Source organism: Drosophila eugracilis, unplaced genomic scaffold, assembly GCF_018153835.1.
Source record: "Drosophila eugracilis isolate 14026-0451.02 unplaced genomic scaffold, ASM1815383v1 contig_367, whole genome shotgun sequence".
Classification (NCBI taxonomy): Eukaryota; Metazoa; Arthropoda; class Insecta; order Diptera; family Drosophilidae; genus Drosophila; species Drosophila eugracilis.
In genome coordinates, this window is record NW_024573224.1 from 2,146,648 (window position 1) to 2,166,634 (window position 19,987).

General features: G+C 44.7%; 6 protein-coding genes across 7 annotated transcripts; 3 read left to right on the top strand and 3 right to left on the bottom strand.

Moving 5' to 3' along the window:
* The first annotated feature begins 293 nt into the window (after window positions 1-293).
* LOC108116442 (probable ribosome biogenesis protein RLP24) lies at window positions 294-1,107 on the top strand. The gene is made up of 2 exons (XM_017228351.2): window positions 294-468; window positions 539-1,107. Exons 1-2 carry the CDS (start codon window positions 388-390, stop codon window positions 1,031-1,033), a joined length of 576 nt encoding a protein of 191 aa, XP_017083840.1. The 5' UTR covers window positions 294-387; the 3' UTR covers window positions 1,034-1,107.
* On the bottom strand, window positions 1,106-1,826 carry LOC108116443 (D-aminoacyl-tRNA deacylase). The gene is made up of 4 exons (XM_017228353.2): window positions 1,740-1,826; window positions 1,593-1,683; window positions 1,297-1,529; window positions 1,106-1,242 (listed from the first exon to the last, which is right to left on the bottom strand). The coding sequence occupies exons 1-4, from the start codon at window positions 1,780-1,782 to the stop codon at window positions 1,133-1,135; spliced, it is 477 nt and encodes a 158-aa protein (XP_017083842.1). The 5' UTR covers window positions 1,783-1,826; the 3' UTR covers window positions 1,106-1,132.
* Window positions 1,827-1,900: 74 nt separating this feature from the next.
* On the bottom strand, window positions 1,901-10,009 carry LOC108116441 (zinc finger FYVE domain-containing protein 26 homolog). Of its 2 annotated transcripts, none has more exons than XM_017228350.2 (8): window positions 9,617-10,009; window positions 7,756-9,546; window positions 6,230-7,508; window positions 4,472-6,171; window positions 4,151-4,409; window positions 3,028-4,097; window positions 2,841-2,968; window positions 1,901-2,724 (listed from the first exon to the last, which is right to left on the bottom strand). In XM_017228350.2, exons 1-8 carry the CDS (start codon window positions 9,680-9,682, stop codon window positions 2,295-2,297), a joined length of 6,723 nt encoding a protein of 2,240 aa, XP_017083839.2. In that variant the 5' UTR covers window positions 9,683-10,009; the 3' UTR covers window positions 1,901-2,294. The 2 variants fall into 2 exon arrangements, with proteins under 2 accessions (XP_017083839.2, XP_017083838.2); XM_017228349.2 differs by having other exon boundaries at window positions 1,902-2,724; window positions 9,608-10,009.
* A 436-nt stretch (window positions 10,010-10,445) lies between these two features.
* On the top strand, window positions 10,446-12,757 carry LOC108116277 (neither inactivation nor afterpotential protein G). The gene is made up of 6 exons (XM_017228064.2): window positions 10,446-10,474; window positions 10,527-10,661; window positions 10,752-12,028; window positions 12,088-12,299; window positions 12,363-12,403; window positions 12,543-12,757. Exons 1-6 carry the CDS (start codon window positions 10,456-10,458, stop codon window positions 12,650-12,652), a joined length of 1,794 nt encoding a protein of 597 aa, XP_017083553.1. The 5' UTR covers window positions 10,446-10,455; the 3' UTR covers window positions 12,653-12,757.
* Window positions 12,758-13,155: 398 nt separating this feature from the next.
* Window positions 13,156-16,096, top strand: LOC108116431 (sodium-coupled monocarboxylate transporter 1). The gene is made up of 8 exons (XM_041818666.1): window positions 13,156-14,016; window positions 14,076-14,141; window positions 14,321-14,595; window positions 14,716-14,965; window positions 15,019-15,399; window positions 15,456-15,640; window positions 15,698-15,881; window positions 15,941-16,096. The coding sequence occupies exons 1-8, from the start codon at window positions 13,657-13,659 to the stop codon at window positions 16,001-16,003; spliced, it is 1,764 nt and encodes a 587-aa protein (XP_041674600.1). The 5' UTR covers window positions 13,156-13,656; the 3' UTR covers window positions 16,004-16,096.
* A 109-nt stretch (window positions 16,097-16,205) lies between these two features.
* Window positions 16,206-19,841, bottom strand: LOC108116429 (importin-9). Its single transcript, XM_017228323.2, has 6 exons — window positions 19,563-19,841; window positions 18,836-19,480; window positions 18,359-18,777; window positions 17,755-18,306; window positions 16,905-17,693; window positions 16,206-16,833 (listed from the first exon to the last, which is right to left on the bottom strand). Exons 1-6 carry the CDS (start codon window positions 19,699-19,701, stop codon window positions 16,321-16,323), a joined length of 3,057 nt encoding a protein of 1,018 aa, XP_017083812.2. The 5' UTR covers window positions 19,702-19,841; the 3' UTR covers window positions 16,206-16,320.
* Between the last annotated feature and the right edge of the window lie 146 nt (window positions 19,842-19,987).

Below are 19,987 nucleotides of genomic sequence, written 5' to 3' on the forward strand. Positions count from 1 at the left end.
TATTAAACATTTGGGAAAACCTCAATCTGAATTAGCTTTGGGGAAACTTAAATCTAGTATAATCTTAAAAACCTGACTTCATCAGCAAGTCAGATAGAAACCACCTGTGGGGGTAATTTGTATAGAATTATGATTTGTTAAAAATAAAGCAACAAATATGAAAAAAAGTTTAAAATTTAAATAAGGTTATTTAGGATTTATTGTTTAAAAAATAATTAATAATTACTAAATATCGCAATTGACTTGCTTACGTTATCGATAATTGTCTCTTCCAGGTCATATTGGTAGACATCGATACATTTTCATCTCTCTTCTTCTTCAGCAGCACACGTGCTAGCTGCTTGCGCTTTGTTTTTTTTCGCAAATTATCCGTCGTAATTTGCGAAAATGCGCATTGAAACGTGTTATTTTTGCTCTAGCAAGATATACCCAGGCCACGGGGTGAATTTCGTGCGAAATGACTGCAAGGTAGGATCGATTGACTGTCATGTTTACATGTGGTTCGATGTTTATTTTGGTTTACTTAATTTCTCCGTAGATCTTCAAATTCTGTCGGGGCAAGTGCCACAAGGCCTTCAAGCGAAAGAAGAATCCACGCAAGGTTGGATGGACTAAGGCGCACCGAAAGGCCGCTGGCAAGGAGCTGGCCATCGATCCCAGCTTCGAGTTTGAGAAACGCCGCAACGTTCCGATCAAATACAGCCGCGAGACCTGGCAGAAGGCTCTGGAGGCCATCAAGCGGGTGACAGAAATCAAGGAGAAGCGCACCAGCCACTTCGTCATGGAACGCCTGCGTAAGGGTCGCCAGATCGAAATACAGATGGACGTCAAGGATGTGCAACGCAACATGTCCCTTATCCGTTCCCCGGCCGCTGGCCTCAAGGAGCGACGTGCTAAGGAGGCAGCAGAGGAGGCTGCCCTCATGGAGGAGGATCTGCCCGAAGAGAAGATCACCTACGTGGATGCGCGCGAGCTTGAGAAGAAGCTCGAGGAGGGAATGGGAATCGAAGATCTGGAGATGTTAGAAGCCTAAGGACGAGTACGCTGATTTTTTTAGGTTTAAGTTGCTGCTAAAAAATACACTAAATAAAAACCCCGTGGTACATAGATATTGTCTTTATATATTTGCTCATTACTTGTCTACTTCTGCGTCGGTTTCTTTTTGGTCCGGAGACTCCAAATTGATGGTAACGGGTCCATCGTTTTCTATGTGCACCTGCATGTAGGCACCAAACTTGCCATCTATTTGGAGAATAGCGGTTAATTGAGATTTGGAGATGCGTTTCTCAGACTAACCTTTAATCTTGCTGGTATCGTATGATTGACCCAATCTGTCCAGGAAGAGATTATACAGCTTCTGGGCCTCCTCGCCTTTCATGGCAGCTGAGAAATCAGGCTTGTTGCCCTTCAGTCGGTGATACAATGTGAACTGAGAAACGCAGAGCAGCTCCAGGTTAAGCTCCTTAACGGACTTTTGCCAACGTTTATCATTTTCTTCGAACAAACGAAGGGCCAGGATTTTTCGAACTCTAATATTGTTATAAGATTGCTTTACGATCACGATGGATTTTACCTCAACGGGAAATACCTACAGATATTCAACATCTTTCGCAGTATCACTGGCCTTAATTCCCACAAGAACGCACAGGCCCGGACCAATGGAAGACACCAACTCATCCAGGACTAAAGAAGCAATGTAAAGCCACACAAAGGATGAGAAGTATTTGATCCCGACATACCCGTTACTTTGGCGGCCTTAACCCTTTGTATAACCGCCCGCATTGCTTGATATTTCTGTATATTTACCAAAACACATCAGATCTCGAACTAGTTCGTCACCACCAGTGTTAACAATCATCCCAAAAAATTTAAAACCATTTGCGCCTTTTTGGGAACTAAACATATAACAATATACTTAATATAAAAATAACATTGAGATAATACAGTACAATGAATAATATAATATAATTTGGTTACTTGTTGGGAGAGTCTTTTTGAGCTCGAAGGTGAAATACTTGCTGGCCCTTTGGAAAAATTAAAATTTATCTAAATGTTAAACACTAAAAACAAATTTCCTATACTACCCCAGAAACAAAAAAACATAGGATTTCACTAGGTAAATACCCAAATAATGACTTTTGAGCTTGAAGAATAGATACTAGAAATTAGATATTTAAAGCTCTTTTGGAATTGAGGCCTCAAACATATTAAATTCATCACTCAAGTATTTGTCACAGCTGGTGAAACCCAAAATTAATAGGTTAATAAAATGTTATTGCCCGAGGGTCACGATATCACAAAGGCGTTGGCGGGGTACTGAGCTGCAGCTTCATTTCGCACAGCTTCTTGATGTGCACTTGCCCGGTAAGTTCCGCCTGTCGCAATATTCGCCGGACGTCCGCCAATCGCTCGTGTTTGATGGCCAGTAGATAGGCGGATTTAAGCTGTCCAATATATATGTACGAGGAGACCCGTAACTCCACGCTGCCAATGCGCTTAATCAACCTGTCAAGCATCTGCTTAGTCTCAGGAGCACTACTGTGCACAGCGGCATTAATGGCGATTGAGAGAATCTCGTCAGACTCCCCAGAAATGCCCCCGCCATTGTTGCTTCCGATGCAGTCCAACAGGCGCTCCACATCAGGCAGACGCTGATTCCTGGCCAAATACTTTGAAGTGGCTCCAAAAACCTTGATTGCAGCCAGCTTATAGTCTTGCATAATTCTAAACATAAGAGACCTTAGTTAGCAAAGTGTAAATTTAGTATATTTTAATCCTATCCTATTTGAAATACTTTAGTTGTAATCTTATTTCTCCCTAAAATGTATCATTATATTTACCCGTATGCCAGGCCGAAACCTTCGTCTATGTTTTTGCCGCACATTAAGATCAGAATGCACAACTGGATGCGATCTGCGGCACCTTCAAACAAAGTGGGCAATGTTCCCCGACTAGACTCCAGTCGGATCTTTATGAAAAGCAAGTTTAGTAAAAATAAAAGTAAAAATAATCGATTAGTTTTTTTACCTGCTTGAGAGTTTGTATAGTTCTTAGGGGCTCATCTGGCGCCTGCTCTCGTTCGCATTTAGCTAAAAACTTTGCCACCTCCAACTGTCGTCGGATAGTATTTATGTGTCCATTGAGAGCCCTGGCATCCATTTGCATGGCGAAACAGGCACCCCGAACACTGGTTCCACTGGACACGCTGTTTCTTCGTCCTTGTTGTCGCTGCAGGTGCTCCCACTCGGACAGATCCAGTTCACCCTGGAGATGCATGTGGGCTGAGAGCAAATGCTGGGCGTTGGAATGGAGTTTCTGAAAGTTCTCGCACTGAAGGGCGTAAAACTTCACACACGTCATGCTAGCCCTAATGGGATCTTTTAGCAGGAGCTGCAATTGGTAGAGTGAACTAAGTTGCTGGTGCTGTTCCAAGTGTCGGCAGGTCTGCAGCAGCGGCAGGCGCCAGGCAGTAAGTTGAGCGTCGTCCAACTGTTGTAATTCATCCATTAGAACGTTTAGACCTCCATTAGCCAGTTGCGGCTGGAATATGTGCTGGATAAATAAATCCGCGTCCAACTGTTGGTGCTGCCAGTAGCGGAGGGCTGCTCGCAGTTCCTCGCGGCGTATCAGGAAGGTTAGGATATCACTGTGGCTGCCATAGGTGAGTACATAATGAAGTGATTCTTCGAAGCCGCGTTCCTGCCGGCGACCTTCCTCGCTAGCTGGAATTTTCCCGCCATAATGCCCCTTGGCTATGTTCTTCAGACCCGCCAGAGCGTTTATAACGTTTAGAGCTGGTTCCTGAAGCGGTCGTTGTTGGACATAGGGCTCCCTACGTCGCGTGAAAAGCGAGGCCAGCGAGGTATTGGAATTACGCATAAGTGATGCCCGGTGAAGAGTCTCCGGCTGAGGTTGTGTCTGAGGAATTGCAGCTATCAATTGCAGGATTTCTTGAAGAAGGGCCGGACCTCGTTGTGGCCTCTTCCTGGGCAGAAGGACCGTTTCCGCTGATGCCGCTCCGAATATGCACTTGGAGATGCTGCTATTGAGCTGCTCACTGGAAAGGCGAGTCATGCAGTGTGCAAATTTTTCACGGGCTGAAATATTTGAATTAATAAAGGGTATTTACGGAATTACGACTTAAGATTACCTGCATCGTAGCAGCCGGCCCGGAGACAAGCTAGCCCATGGGCCGCCATCACACCTGTTGTAGCGAAACCGCACTTTAGATGGACCTCTAGGGCTAAAGTCCAATGCTCTGTCTCCACCAATGCGTCTGCTAGCTTGCGCAGATTATGGTTGTTGAGTTGTCCAGTTGGGATTAACGACTCACAGCCCTGCTGCACAACCGCCATAATGATCTCAGAGTGCTCGCGAATATTTTCAAGTTCTCCTGGAGCGCCACGGACCTAAAATAATTTGAAATATTTTAATTAGACTACATTTCCTACGTTTAAAAGCTAAGACCAACCTTTGCGGCGAATGCTAAACAGTTAATCATTTTTGCCACAAGACCGTAGTCCACCTCCGGATTAGGTACAATCAGCTTCTCCAGCTTGCGACAGTGGAATAATAGGAGATCAACGCAGCTACGCTGCTCGACATGATTGCGAAGAATTGACAAACTAAGAGCTACACTAGGGGCATGCTCATAGGAGAACTCTTCGCGCAACAATTTGTCGTGTGTAATGATCCCACTTAAACGCCATTTACAGGAATCAATCTGTCCGGAAGACCTTGATCCTGATACCGAAGTTGCACTTCGCTCACTGGAGGCACCATCTCCTTGATCTTTGGCAGCCGAGCTACTGGCACAATCGTTGCAGATGCGCACTTCCAATTCGTCGTATAGCTCTGGTATGCGCAAACGATGGGTGGAGCAGGCGTAGCACACCACTCGCCCACACCTGCGGCAATGATGTCTTCGCATCAACATGGTAAAAGCTGCCCGTCGGCAGCACATGCAGTGACTAGCCTCCTCGTCCCGCGTCCACTGCTGCCGGTTGGGTGCTTGTTTTGGCATTACAAAGGCACCGCAGAGAGAATCCAGTGAGTTCTGGACATCGGTGCCCAGGGAACTCGGTTCGGAAGTAGCCCTCACATTTGCCACATTGTAGTCCAAAGCTTTGCTGGCATAAATTCGCAGCAGCAGGTCCAGACACTCCTGCCCCACAAAGTGATCCTGCTGGTAAGAGTTGAAATTTAACAGAATAAAAGCTTCCGATGTGGTTTGACCCAATTGAAAACGCAACTTTGCTGGTGTTCCTCCGGCTCCACGTTCCGAACCTGAACTAGTGCGGACATCATACACATGCCCTGTTTTTTCAAAGCAATAAGGACATGGGCCCAGAGGCTTCTCCTTTTGCAACTTGGACCGAGCCGCATCTAACAGTTTTCCGAGTAGTTCAAAACGGGCATTCATTACCAATTGCTCTACAATGAGCAGTGGATGCCGAAGTAATTTCCAAAATTGAGACCGCTCATCGTTATCCATTTGCCGTAAAAACTCCAATGAAAGCTGATAGTTCCTGTACAGTCGCGGATCACGGGCATGACTTTCTAAGTAATCGATAACCCACTGGAGTAGTGGAAGCGACCTGAACTTATCCTTGTGGGTGTCCAAGAAATTCACCAATGAAATGGCTGGAAACATTTCCACAATACCTAATAGAGACGCATCAAGCTCATCGCCATCCTGTAGTTCCAAGAGTGCATCTAAAAGGGTAAGCAAGCACACCCGCTGCTGACCCGCTGATCCAGCTAGGAAAACTACGCGACTCCACTCTAAGCACAACCCATACCGCCGACGTTGTAGCAACTGCTCGAAGATCACATTTGGTGTCTGGCGTCCAAAGTCATAGGCTTGTGGCCAACTTTCAAATTGAAGAAGAGCCGACACCTTAGCGTATATTGTTATGTCTGACAGCGTGTGTTCCAGATCGGAGCGCAGAGATGATGGTATCGCCTTAGCCGCTCGGCGGTGCTGAAGAGTACGTTCGATCAGTTCCTTGGCCTGCTGACTACTAGGAATGCGGGTGAAGTGCTCTTTTAACAGTCTGGCCCGCAGTCCGAGATTGCTCATGTGTACAACAAGATGTATATTTCGTGGATCCTTATCAATCAGATCCGCTATGAGTTGGTCAATCCTGCTATTTATCTGTTTTTGGGAATCTAATAAAGGGGATAGCTTTGGGTGCTAGAACAAAATAATTATTTGGTATTTACTAACCTGACTGTCCACCAATGCCAAGAAGAAGAATTTGCAGCTGTAGTTCCCAGTCCGGAACCATCTGGTCGAGACTGGCTCTATCCAATTTATAGGTATTCAAAGCGGCCAGCACTCTATTGCCTTCGTGCATGGATGCCAGGATCTCCATCTCAGGTAAATTAATCATTTGCCCCAGAAATGAAAAGTTTAATCCGGTCTCGCCATCCGGAAGGTACCCCAGCTGTATGGCCAGCAATATTTGAGCCAATAGCTGGTTGTGCTGCGTAATATAGTTATGAATGGATTCCTGCTTTTGCGGAGCCACCACTCGAGGTAATCTTTTCGTTGGTTCCTCGCTCAATTGGGGGCAGATATTGAGCGCAATGACATGAACAAGATTAAGATGAAGAGCAGCAACACTCGCCTCGATCTCCAAGGGTGTTATGCCGCACTCGTAAATCAATTCGCCAATTACTTCGTAGGGATCGTTGCGAAGAAGATGAGTTGTGTGATACTCCAGGTTAGGATCTCTGAGCTGCAATAGTCGGGCCAGTTGTTGGACATAACTGCAGAAACGGGCATAGTAACTATATCGTGATCGGAGTTGTTGAAAGAGTCCGGCGCTGGAGCGAAGCTCCTGTCCATGCGAGTAGTCCGATGGTTCTTTTTGATAAAGCGCCTGAAATGCAACTTCCCGTTGAAGCTGCAAGGCCAAAACTGATGGCCTGAGTGGATAACTCTTTGAAGACAGTAGCTCATTTAGAGCAGACTGTTGACCAGATTTTTCCAACAAACGCATGCACTCGCAGAGATTCTGCAGGAGATTCATGGCTCCAATTTCAGCGGAACCATTGGAGGAGGAAGCCTCGTCGCTAGTCATCTTCTGCTGCTGCTGTCGGCGAATGACCAATAACAGATTGCTGGTGATTTCGCGGTTGAAGCCCAAGTTAACTATAAGATCGCATATGATCAGGGCATTCAGATTTCGATCCTCGAACTGCTGCAAGAACCCCTGCTGTCCATTGGAACTGTGACGCAGGATGAGGGCTTTTAACTCGGTGCTTTGTTGCAAACGTTGCGCCTGCGCAAAGTTGTCCACAACGCTAATAATCTTAGACAGCTCAAAACCCTTAGCCGCCACGCTCTTTATTTGTTCAACGGTGGTCTCCCCAGAGCGGGCCTGCTGCGCCTCCAACGCCTGGTAATTAGCGTAGATGGTAGCGAGTTTCTGCTTCACTTGCTGCTGCTGCTCCATGAAATGCATTTCACGATTGAGTTGACTTTGCTCCAGGTGAAAGGTCTGAAAATAAAGTACATAAGTTATAATACAGATTAAAGTTTTCTTAGGAAACGTTCATCATTGAGCACACTCGGCTATGGTAACCAATCACTTGTTATTAAAAATTTCACATAATGAATCAATATTATATGGAAATTAACTGTGATTTTTAAGTAAGTTATATTAATCGTAATGCCAAATAACAAAGGTAGGTCTTGATATAGGCTCAACAATAAAGAGAGCTATTGCAGGTTTTCTACCAACTCACCTGAATGATTTGCTTGACATCAGTAAAATTCTTTAGCGCCAGAGCCATTATGGCCAATTGCTCTGGCGTGCTGAGCATTTTCGGAATTATTGACCTCTCACATGGAGAAGTAACACGGGAATTTTTCCTGCTTTTACTGCCACTAAGCAACTGGGCCCGAGCTTGGAACTGCTCCACTGTAAGTCCTCCATCCATCGATGTCTTTGCAGCTACCGCTCCACTGAAACTAGCCGCCCTTCGCTGCCTACGGGCTTTTCTCCGGTTGAGACTGGAGGCGTGGTTGCTGCGCTCCCGGCTTTCGTCGTCGCTTGATGCTTTTTCTTTTGAATTGTTGTGAAGTTGGACCAACTGGAGCAGTTGTTCTGGCTCTAGAAGACAACTGATTGAAGGAGCCGATTTGATTAACGAATGCTCTATTTTTTGCAAAACACTCAGCTTCCACAAAGCTTCACTAATACCATCCACTAAGCGCTGGAATCTCTCTTGGTGTTCCGGGGCGCTCTTGTAGTCTTGGGAGTGCAGCTTCTTGGTGACAAAAGCCTTAAGAAAAGTAAAGAGAGCCTGAAGCGAAGGCGAACGGCAAATAAATCCATAACGAACGCGCTGACTATGGACAGCTGTGGGACGTGGGGGAGAGACAATGTCATCGTCGACATACTGCTCATCATCGTCTTCCTCATCATCCTCCTCATTCTCTCTTTTTTTCTGCTGGTTCTGATCCAGTTGCTCCCAGCGAAGAAAAACCAACAGGAATATGTCTTCCAGCAAAGAGCATAATGTTCCCAACTGATGCAATTGCCTTAATTGTCCGGATAGCTGCACTAGCTTGGTCTTGGTTGTCTGTTCGCTTTGATCTAGAACAATATTGAATACATGGCAGAGGGCAGTGTAGTAACTGAGAATTTCAACTTCCTGCTGGTGATGACACTTTAGCGCTGGAGTCTGCTGCTGCCATTTGTAGGTATCTTCGAGTAGGCTCAGCATCTCTTGGTGTTCACATCGAATTCCGTTTTCGTGAATTAGGGATAGGACACCAGGAGCCCGTAGCAGTGAATCCACTTTCAGGGTTTTACTTACTTCTCGTGGGCGCAGAAAATTGAGCAGAGTAGATAGGCGATGAAAGTCCGCAAAGAAGAATTGATGCACGTCCCGCAGCTCCTCCGGCACAGCGCCCACATCAAATTCGTCTAAGAATTTGTCCAGGCATCCAAGCTCGTCCAAAGTCTGAGTGCCCAGAGCAAACTCATTTGCCAGTCGCAGTATCAGCAAAGTGTTCCTTAGTTTAGGGTCCTGGAAACACTTAAAGTCTTTCAGTTTCTGGCAGACACTGGCCACAAAGTGCTCTCTTTGGCTATGGGCTAGCCACAAGATTAAAAGTCTGGTGGGAGCAGTCTTGCTACATTGCGCCCGCATGGACAACTCCTGCTCCTGCAGCACATCCTCTAAAAGTTGTCCCTCGCTTCGTGCCAATAAGGCCAGCATTATGTGCTCGCTAGTGACTGAATCAACAACTAAACGAGTCATCAGTTTTTGACGGAGCGTTGCCGCCTCTAAAATGCGTGCGGGAAAGTTAGCCAACACACAAAGGAAACGCGGTGATGAGACATCGTCATCTAGCAGCTGCCGGAGTAAGGTGGAAATTATTTGACCAATGTGCAACTTTGAATGCTCGTGGAGCATCTGCAGCAGTTGTAGGGCTGGGTAAGGTGACTCCTCGAGTACCAATTGCAGAGCATTCTGGTGGGAATGAATAGCTCCCGAAGACTTGCCATGGAGCCACTGAATAAAGGTCTGTAAATAGAGTTGGTATTAAAGTTAAGTCCCTCTTGTCTCACTTATTTATTAAAGCAACCTCAAAGACCTGTCGCTGATCCTTGGGAAGTAATTCCAAGAGCTGCAGCAGATTCTTCTCTTGTTGGTCACCCATAGTGAGGCACCTGTTGCTCCTTGGGAGTCCAACGTTTTCTGAGCTGTGTAGTTATTTTATAGAAGCTAATGCTAGTTCATTGTTCGGTCTTTTGACTTCTAAATGGGGCTGCCTACAGAGTGATCTTCCACTGCTGATTATCGGGATCTGTGCTATTGTTACAGCTCGCCTTTTGTTTTCGTTGTTGCCCGACTAGCAGACTTCCACTGACTAGTGATAACAGAGGCCCGCATATTATCTCGGAATGCCTGAAGTCGATCAAATAATCCGACTCCTCCGATCTTTTGAGCAGACGAATGCAATAACAAAGAATTTAGGTGGCTTACGGTTGCCTTGCCAGTGATGCATAAAAATCGATATCAACATGAAAATCGAATTGCAGCTGGCTGAATTTGGCGGGAAAAAGCTTAAAAAATCTATGGACAAAAATTGAATGAAAGACAAATGAATAGCTGAAATAGGCATAGCTACCCCGTAACTGATTTTAAAGAAAAACAGATGACCTAAGCTCACAAAAAATTCTTTTAAATATTTAATTCTTAGCATTTGTATACAAAGCTGTTTATTCAAATAAATGTAGTATCCAAGACGTCTCATCACCAAATAATTATCGTTCGCCAAAAGCTCATCTCTAGACCATTTGTGGCGCACTTTATTTAAAATTTAGCGCCCAATCCCACCCCTTAAAGGCTTTAATTGGATTAGACCAAGTCCACGATAGTCAATTGTTCTCGCATTCTAACTAGTTAGATTTCGTCATCACACAGAACAACATGAGCCTGAAATTTCAAAGTAAGCTCAAAGATAACATAAACAAATAGTTTTTGAGAGAGTGTATTTGCAGAGATACTGGTTTTGGGTGGGATTATAATAGGATTTCTATCTGTCATGGTTATCCTGGCAGGTACTCTGCTAAAGAACTCCATTCCTAATGTATTGGCCCCAGAGGAGCGACAATATGCTTTTGACTATGTGATAGGTGAATAAATTATTTTTGTACTATAATTATGTTTTTTTAACTTTATTACTTTTTGTGCTCAATTGAATACTTACTCACTTTTTCATACAGTTGGAGCTGGAACTGGAGGAAGCACCCTTACCTCGCTGCTGGCCAAGCACAGCAATGGCAGTGTTTTGCTCATTGAGGCTGGTGGTCAATTCGGTTTACTTAGTCGGATACCCCTGCTGACCACATTCCAGCAGAAAGGCATCAACGATTGGTCGTTCGTCTCTGTTTCGCAGAAACACTCCTCCAAAGGGCTTATTGACAGAAAGCAATGCCTTCCGAGAGGCAAAGGACTCGGTGGTTCCGCCAATCTCAATTATATGTTGCACTTTGATGGTCATGGGCCAGACTTTGATTCCTGGCGGGATATCCACAATCTGAGCGATTGGAGTTGGGCTCATATGAGATCCTTTATGGCAGCAGCCAAACCAAATCCGTTGGATATGTTTGAAATACCTCGACGTTACTCTAAGTTAACTGAAGCACTAGATGAAGCACAGGCGCTGTTTGCTCACAAAGATTGGATCTTTCGGCGGTCTACCTATAATATAAAGAATGGCCTACGCCATTCAGTTGTGCAGCAGTTCCTTAACCCGGTGCTCCATCGATCCAATCTTCGTCTGCAGCCCGATGCTCTAGTGAAACGAATTCAACTTTCTTCCAAGCCATTTATGAAGGCCACCTCTATTCTTGTGGGGATTAAGGACGAAGAAAACAGAGAGCAAGAATTCACCATCGAGGTGAGAAGAGAGCTGATCATTTGCGCTGGAGCTTATCAAACTCCTCAGCTCCTGATGGCGTCGGGAATCGGAGACTCATCTGTATTAAACAAAATGGGGATTCCGGTGCAGCATAGTTTACCGTTTGTGGGGCAAAACTTGCACGATCACTTCAATCTTCCGCTTTTCGTTTCATTGGGAGTTACTGGTCCAACACTTAACCAAAACACACTCTTAAATCCTATGACCTTGATCAACTTTCTTAGCTCTGGAACCGGTCCCTTGGGAAACTTTGGGGTACTGGGGAATGTAGCTAGTTATGGAGGATCAGAATCGACGCCATTTGGCATTACATTTTTCGGAGCCGGCGCCATCGATGAATCTGCTCTAATGTCAATATCCAATTTTAAAGGCCCAGCATTTCGGGCTCTCTTCCCGCGATATTATAACGCCTCCCAGGAAGGATTGGTGGTAATTTCCAGTTGCCTACAGCCTAAGTCACGCGGATCCGTGAGACTTCTTAATCGGCATATGAGAAGAAATCCCCAGATAGATCCGAACTACCTGGACAGAGTGGAGGATGTGGCATGCACCATTGCTGCCATCCGAAGTGCAGTACAGGTAACTAAAATAAATGGTATGACCTCCATATTGGTGTTGAATTGTGTTTCACATTTTAGCTGGTCACCTCTACTGCCTTTACTTCACTGCATCCCCGCATCCATTGGCCTCGCCTGCAGGAGTGCTCCAACTTCGGTCCCTTCGAGCGGGACTTCTTTGAGAACCGACCTTCAGATCATTATCTGGAATGCCTAATGCGCCATATTGGCTTGGGATCGCATCATCCTGGAGGCACGTGTGCCCTAAACAGCGTTGTGGATTCTCAGTTGAGGTTAAAAGATCTCTTATAGTATATTAAATAAGTTTTTTTATAATTAAATAATATTGTATACAGATTACAGGGCGTATCCAATGTGCGTGTGGTCGATGCCAGCGGTAAGAACACTTGCAACTTCAATTTTAGTATAACTCAAAGATTTAAACTCTCTGAAAATAACAAGCGTTTATAACAATCAGGCATTTATGCATTAATTCAAAACAATGAATAATTATATCGTTATATTATTATTTCAAGTTTTGCCTCGGCCCATCTCGGGGAATCCCAACTCGGTGGTCGCGGCCATTGCATTGAGAGCCGCATCTTGGATACTGAAGAGCGAACTGCAGGCCGGTGATTCGAAATAAATGAAATTCTCTGAGATTGTAACTAAAGCGTTCAAGTTGAGGGGCAACCTCACTGAAAAAAATGTATATTTTTAAACTATTTTAAATTAAAAAAGAACTTTTTTTTAATTGTTTGAATTTTTTACTTTACTCCTTTTAAGAATTTTGGTTATCAAATTTTTAAAATTATTTATAAAAACTATCATAAACAAGATTATTACAGAAAGCTTGGTTTTATTTTTTAAACTAACTAATATTTTTAGTAATTTTCCTTACTTTACAGTTTAAATATTTGTTTTTTTTTATTAAACTTTTTTTTTAAACAAATTTAGATACCATTTTGAACATTTTTTAAAGTGATCTAATCTCCCACCGTTTTGCCGGTGATCTTGTGCTTGTTTCCATCCCGCCCCCACTGCAATTCTCCTGGGTCTCTGCCAGGGGGTTCTGTGAATGACTATATACGTAGTAATCGTCGGGTGGCGCATGGCTCCCAATCAGTTCTTGTGCAACTACAAACCGCATCAGCGAAAATTCCGACAGTGCCAATTAGGCGTCACATTTTGGCTCCGGCGGTAGGAAATGCCGATGCGTAGTGCAGCCTCCGGGATCTGGCTGTGATTGGTGTGAAGATTAAGTCGCGGCGCCGGATTCTTGGCGAATTTTCGAAAGATCAGTTTGCGTACTGTGTGACATAATTGCTTACAAGGGGAATCTGAAACGATCCTAGTGGGAATTGTGTCAGTGCTCGCAAAGAGAAGCGATGATCAATGGAACGTTCCCGGAACTGGAGACGGAGGTGTTATAATTCCCTCTCCCGCCGGCTTAACTAAAGATAGTCGCTACCCCGTGCCCCCGAAACTAAATTACCCCACATTTGATAATTGAGCGGAATTGAATTGAATCACAACTGCCTAAGCAGAAGCACCCAAATCTCGGCCGCACATGGGCTCAGTGAGCCACCGACAAACCTGAGAGTCAGACACATCCCATCTAGTCGCCGACCACAACCGTAGTTAGTCACCATGTCGAGCATAGAGGAGATTCTGGGCGAGCTGCAGCACTTCGCCTGGCCGGACTATGTAGCTTTCGTTTCGATGTTCCTGCTCTGCATCGGGATTGGCATATACTTTGGGTTTATGAACAAGTCCGTTTCCGAAGATGATTACATGCTGGGCGGACGAAAAATGTTGGTCATCCCTATCGCATTCTCATTGGTGGCAAGCTTTGTCTCCGGGATCACTTTGCTCGGGCTTCCAACTGAGGTGTACTCCTATGGCGTCCAGTATCTGTATGTGGCTTGTGGAGTCATCGGCATGGGCGTGGTGATGGGTGTTTTTTACCTTCCAGTTTTTCACGACCTGAACATAACATCCACCTACGAGGTAAGTTTATTTCTTCATCCATATTGATAAATCTAAAGTTGTTTTTGGATTCTTGAAAGTATCTGGAGATTCGATTTGATCGGAGGTTACGGCTTTACGGATCCGTTATGTTCGCTATTATGAATGTAAGTATTCGATGACCTCCAATTATGTACTTGCCCCATTGTTCTTAAATTGAAAAGATAAAATAATTGTTTATCTAAATTATTCTTTATACATTAACTCAAGTAGGTAGTTCTTTCGAATATACCAGGGTGAAACGGTTATGAGAATATCTCTTTATAAATCTTATATATTTTTATAGGTGGCCTATCTGCCCATTGTTATCTACGTCCCGGCGTTGGCCTTCAACCAGGTGACGGGGATTGGAGTCCATACGATTACACCGATCGTCTGCATCATCTGTGTCTTCTACACAAGTCTGGGCGGTTTGAAGGCTGTGGTATGGACTGACGTGGTGCAGGCTGTATCCATGGTGGGAGCACTTTCCTTGGTGGCAATTAAAGGCACCCGTGATATTGGAGGACCTGCAGTAGTCCTAGAGCGAGCTTGGAACAGCGATCGACTGGAAGCGCCGGAGTAAGAATGATTCTATTATACATATATGTACATATAATTAATAATTATTTGTTATTATTATTAATAATTAATACATATATATTATGTATATATATTTTTACTTTTATACACTCTGTTTAGCCTTAATATCGATCCCACTGTGCGCCACACATTCTGGTGCCTGTTTTTCGGAGGGATTGTCTACTGGACTCAGACTAACGCAGTATCCCAAAACATGATCCAGAGGTATTTATCACTCCCGACTCTTGGTGATGCCCGAAAGGCGCTCTGTATTTTCTGCGCAGGCGTACTCCTTTTAATGGCACTTTGTGGATACAATGGACTTCTTATCTATGCTACCTACCAGAACTGTGATCCCCTTACCACAAAGGTAACTTTTCAGTCTTTAAATTTCTTCTATTGAGCATCAATCATCCATTTCAGCTGGCGAAAGCTCGAGACCAACTCCTCCCGCTCTTTGTGATGGAAACCCTAGGAGAACTTCCCGGTATGACAGGACTCTTCATTGCCGGCGTTTTTAGCGCTGCTCTGAGTTCCCTTTCGACTTGCCTTAACTCCATGTCCGCCGTGGTGCTGGAGGATTTTGTCAAGCCTTATGTAAAGACCCCACTCTCCAGTTCGGCGATCAACTGGATTATGCGTCTGGTGGTCGTCGGAGTAGGAGCCCTCTGTGTGTGTCTGGTCTACGTTGTGGAGCATATGGGTACCGTCCTTCAGTTGACCATGAGTCTGGAAGCGATTACAAACGGTCCATTATTTGGCATCTTCACTATCGGCGTTTTCCTGCCCTGGATCAATGGAAACGTGAGTTCATGAATATGAAAAGGTGGTTTATTAACGGAATATTAATTCCTTTTCAGAGCGCTTTGCTGGGTGGTATTATGGGTGTGATAGCCATGTCATGGGTGAGTCTAAATGCACAGTGGGCCATTGCATCTGGAGCCATTAGTTATAATACGAAACCGCTAAATGTGGAGCAATGCAACTACAGCTTCAACGTGACAACGAGTCTGGCCAACGCAACTCACCTGGGGGCATCTGCGGAGTATGAGTAGTTTCTCAACCTGATAGCCAGCTTATTTATGATTCTTAAAATTCACAGGGATATCTTTCCGCTATACAGAATCTCCTATATGTGGTACACAACCTTTGGAGCCTCCATCACGATTATTGTAGCGCTGGTCGGTACCTTGATGTTTGGCAAAAATAATCCCAACAAAGTTGATCCAGTGCTGCTCACTCCGTGCATACGAAAGTTTTTTGCCTTTGGCTGCGAAAAGCCCTATGGTAAGTTCAATTGATCTTTACTCATGTATTCCAGTTTAATCTTGGTTTTTCCCAATAGGATGCCTACAAGCCCGACATTCCTTTAGAGCGCAAGCTGCGTCACGACGAGGTGGCCTTATAATCATGTTAGTCTTAAGTTGGGTAAAGGTTTGATTGTAATTGATTGTAATAGCAATTGTAAAACTAAAAACATTAAACATCTACATTTTTTGAGTTTTTATAAAAATTTGTTCATCTTTTTAAGTTCAAAATCTCAAAAAAACCCTAAATTTATTTTCATAATATTTCGTTAATAGACAAATCCATATGACATCAAAGCAGTCTTAGAAAATATATAAATGTGTATTCAATTCAAGGGTAAGCAACAGTTTATAAATACAATTAACACAATTCGACGTACAACATATAAAAAAGGAGGGTTCCTATATATGCAGCCTGCTACTTCTGCTGCACTTTGCTGAGCAGGATGAGGCGCTCGTTTTCGGTAAGGTGTTCATAAAAAGTGGGAAAGTGTTCATTCTGCGCGAAAGTAGTAAGGAACTTCTGCAGGTTGTCGCCAATATCGCCCTGGTAATTAGTCTCCTGAAGCAGCTCCTGCAAAAGCTGTTCATCATCAGCATTATCCTCGTCCGATTCGAACAGATCGGAGATGTAGCGAGGCTTGGATGCATTTCCGGGTGCATCTTCATCCTCGTCGTCCTCGCCGCTGTCCGTAAGAGGTTCATCGTTTTTGCTTTCCTGGAAATGCTGGTACTCAGAAATCAAAACCTTAAAGATTTTGACTAGAGCCGGAATGGTCACCCACTTCTGGGTTGTAGCTGCCACAGACCGAGTTCGTCTGCGCGTATCTGTGGGGTCGTCCACCAACTCCTTGAATGTTATTGTGGTGAGTCGGTTGTCCTGGGTGGCTACGCCATATTCAAAAAGTTTGCAAAGAGCCATGGTGGTTACCTATAGAAAATCGGTTATATAGCATTAATATCTCAAAGATGTGATTTGAAACCAAATTTAAATTCACTTACCTTTCGTTCATAGTTTCCGAAAAAAGAGTTCTGCCGTGATAGCCAATTGGTGAGTACAAATTGCATCGCTGGCTCTCCGTTGGGTCCAGGAACGGTGGACAGAAAATTGAGCACGGCGTCCATTTGTGTAAGGAACAAATGGGCAAAAATTAAAACGAGGTTCATGATCACTTTCAGGCACTCGAGGTTCTGCATTTTGCTTATCACAGCCTTCAGTAGCATGTCCACATTCTGGCCGAGCATACTGCCCATCTTGGTAATAATAGTGATGACAAGACGTCCAATTTGGCCAGCCGCTGTCAATTCGCTGTTCATGGGATTCAGCAGGACAGTGGCAACAACCTGCATAATACAGTTGATCCCCTCACCGTTCTTATAGCTGCAAATCTGTTCCGGGGAGACATTAATAAAACTGCGGAGGCACTCGCCACCGGATACCATGACAGCATGGTCGTCCGTACGCAGTACGCAGTTGATTATGGCGGGAAAGGCTGTCTCTAGCAGAGAATTACTTAGCGGCGGCTCCGTATAGCGGACGATTGTGTTAAGAACGTCTAAGGCAATGTCCTGCTTCTCCGTGGATGCATCTCCTGTCAGACTCAGAATGCTCACAATTGTTGGAATAAACTTTTCCTGCAGCGGTCCTAGGCACTCCTTGCGTTGGCACAGGGCTTTGATAAGATCCTGGACAGTTTCCAGCACATACGGATCTTCAGTGTATTTAAGGAATACAGCAATGGCCAGGGGAGTGATCTTTGCCTGGCTAGCGAATGCGAATTCAGCATCAAACTTGAAATAAATAAAGTATTTATATAACACACAAGGCGAGTAATGCTTTCCAATCACTTACTTTAACCATTATGGTCAAAGCCTCCATTAACAGGGCTAAAACTGTGGCCTTGCAGCCCGGAACCAAAGACATGATTCCGTCCAGAAACCCGGGCAGCTTGGACACCAACAAATTTCGTTTCTCTCCCTCGATAGTTTCGTTTGCTTGTAAGAACCCGTTTAAAGTGCGGACGGCACTTATCCTGAGGATGTGCGATTTTTCTGGCGACAGGCTGCACAGAGTGACATCAAGAATCTCGGCCAACATCTGTGGATTGTAAAGGTCCGACTTCGAGTAGGTGCTAAGCGTCCAAAGGGCGCGACCAACGAGAGGTGGTGATTCTTGGTGAACAAGCAAGTTACGAACTATTGTCAAATAGTTCAGAAGGTCAAACGAAGAGTCGTCTTCAAGGATAATGTCGCGGAAAGCATGTACAGCATCCATGCATGCCTCTTGGATCTTCCACCAATTTGGATTGTTGGCCGCCTTTTCTGCTTCGGCCACGCTGAAGTGCCTGCCCAAAGCCTCCTGCAGTGGCTGGATAGCGTTGGCCCCGAATTCGTCGTTTATTGCCTTAAAACAAAATTATTAGCTATAACTTTTTATGGAAGTGTTACCTACTTACCAGAAGAACGTCGCGACCGCACATGCGCACGGTGAGCTCCACGCCGCCGTCTTCCTCATCGTCCACGAACTTTTCTGGATCATCCTGCCAGTCCTCTAGCTGCTCCTCACTCAGTTGTATGTATACAATTGTAATGTAGATAAGGTCGGTCAGCACATTCTTAATACTACCGCGCAATTTGTTGCATGTCAATATGCAGTTAATAAACTCTAAGATTTGAATGATCAGTGTTTGAAAATTGGTCTGCTCGTCATCCTCCTCGCTGTCGCCACTAGCCAGCGGATTTGACTCAGTCTGGTTTACCGACACCTTCACGTACGTTTCAGCTATCTGGGTGAGCAGCTGCCAAACAATTGGAAGAACGCGATCCATGAAGGGGTTGATGTATTTCGGCATCTCGTTGACCAAATGAGTAAACACTGTAATAAAAAATACAAGTTTAGTTGACTTTACAAGGAAAAATGAATTGAAACCAACCCTTGATGATTTCTGAGCGGAGAAGGAAACTCGATCCGGCCCCGCTGTTCATGCTTAGGTAATGCATAAGTTTGTCCATAAAGTTTGTCAGGATGGAGCTCATCATGGTGCTCTGCTCATCCTTGTTGGTGATTAGTGTGGCGATGGAAGCAAACAATGGCTTCAAGATGCGGATGGCGGATACTCGAGTTTTGATAGAATAATTCTGCTCAGAGTCGAAGATGCGATAGACTTCGGGTATGACCACCGGGCCAAGTTCCTTGATCTGCTTAACATCGTAGGTGAAGTCCTGCAGGACTTGCATGGCTCCATGAATAGAGTCTTCATTGCCGCCCAAGCATTTAACAATTATGTCGAACAGCTCCGTCCAACCATTGGGGTCATCTGTGGCTGCTATGGTAGATATGGTGTGCGCGACCGATGAACGGATTTTAGAGTTTGGATCGTACAGTCCGTTGGGCAGGATGTTGCGGATTGTGCGTTTTGCCTGCTCACTGGCCGTGCAGCCGTTTGACTTGCCCCTGATGTCCTGGTCATCCGACCAATGGTTCTCAACATACCGAGTGAGCATCACAATTGCGATCTGGCGGAGTGGCAGCTCGTGCGCTTGGTTCATTATGATTTCAGAAAGGTAGACGCCATATCCTGCGAGTGGGTGAAATGAGTTAGATAGAGCTACATGTAGACCCCTCCCAAGCTACGCCAAGACGGCAGCGCGCCAAATCACCTTCCGTGTACTCCAGCTGCCTTGTCCGCTTTTCTGCCTCCTGCAGCACACTTGTGTCTGAGCTGAGAAGGTTTTGCAGCTCCTCGATGATTGCTTGCTTGACGGAATCTCCGCAGTCGTTTTGGAATTGCAGCGACATTCTGCGGCAGCGCTTCACAATAAAGTAATTCGCAATGTCAAAATTCGCAAAAAGAAAGCCGGCGCGGTTATCACATGTAGCCCTTGGGCATTCTCCAACACTGAATTCGCTGAATTATTTTAAGCGATTGTAATTTTGCTGTTATCGATAGTCCTTTGTTTGTAAAGAATTATTTTGAATTTGAACATTCTTTTTAACCTACTGGGCTTAAACATAAATCAAATACCTAAAGGTCGATATTTACTGATACGCCCACCAAGTCATCTTTTATTTAATAACATATTTT

Coding starts and splice junctions, on each gene's coding strand:
- LOC108116442 (XM_017228351.2), top strand. CDS start 388: ATGCGCATTGAAACGTGTTATTTTTGCTCTAGCAAGATATACCCAGGC. Junction 469..538: donor TCGTGCGAAATGACTGCAAG/GTAGGATCGATT, acceptor ATTTCTCCGTAG/ATCTTCAAATTCTGTCGGGG.
- LOC108116443 (XM_017228353.2), bottom strand. CDS start 1,782: ATGCGGGCGGTTATACAAAGGGTTAAGGCCGCCAAAGTAACGG. Junction 1,684..1,739: donor TAAGGCCGCCAAAGTAACGG/GTATGTCGGGAT, acceptor TTGCTTCTTTAG/TCCTGGATGAGTTGGTGTCT. Junction 1,530..1,592: donor GCGAAAGATGTTGAATATCT/GTAGGTATTTCC, acceptor TAACAATATTAG/AGTTCGAAAAATCCTGGCCC.
- LOC108116441 (XM_017228349.2), bottom strand. CDS start 9,682: ATGGGTGACCAACAAGAGAAGAATCTGCTGCAGCTCTTGGAATTACTT. Junction 6,172..6,229: donor TGGCATTGGTGGACAGTCAG/GTTAGTAAATAC, acceptor CCCCTTTATTAG/ATTCCCAAAAACAGATAAAT. Junction 4,410..4,471: donor GTTTAGCATTCGCCGCAAAG/GTTGGTCTTAGC, acceptor AAATTATTTTAG/GTCCGTGGCGCTCCAGGAGA.
- LOC108116277 (XM_017228064.2), top strand. Junction 12,029..12,087: donor CCATCCGAAGTGCAGTACAG/GTAACTAAAATA, acceptor TTCACATTTTAG/CTGGTCACCTCTACTGCCTT. Junction 12,404..12,542: donor GCGTGTGGTCGATGCCAGCG/GTAAGAACACTT, acceptor TATTATTTCAAG/TTTTGCCTCGGCCCATCTCG.
- LOC108116431 (XM_041818666.1), top strand. CDS start 13,657: ATGTCGAGCATAGAGGAGATTCTGGGCGAGCTGCAGCACTTCGCCTGG. Junction 14,017..14,075: donor ACATAACATCCACCTACGAG/GTAAGTTTATTT, acceptor GATTCTTGAAAG/TATCTGGAGATTCGATTTGA. Junction 15,641..15,697: donor CACCTGGGGGCATCTGCGGA/GTATGAGTAGTT, acceptor TAAAATTCACAG/GGATATCTTTCCGCTATACA.
- LOC108116429 (XM_017228323.2), bottom strand. CDS start 19,701: ATGTCGCTGCAATTCCAAAACGACTGCGGAGATTCCGTCAAGCAAGCA. Junction 18,307..18,358: donor GCGGTCGCGACGTTCTTCTG/GTAAGTAGGTAA, acceptor TTTTGTTTTAAG/GCAATAAACGACGAATTCGG. Junction 16,834..16,904: donor TCGGAAACTATGAACGAAAG/GTAAGTGAATTT, acceptor GATTTTCTATAG/GTAACCACCATGGCTCTTTG.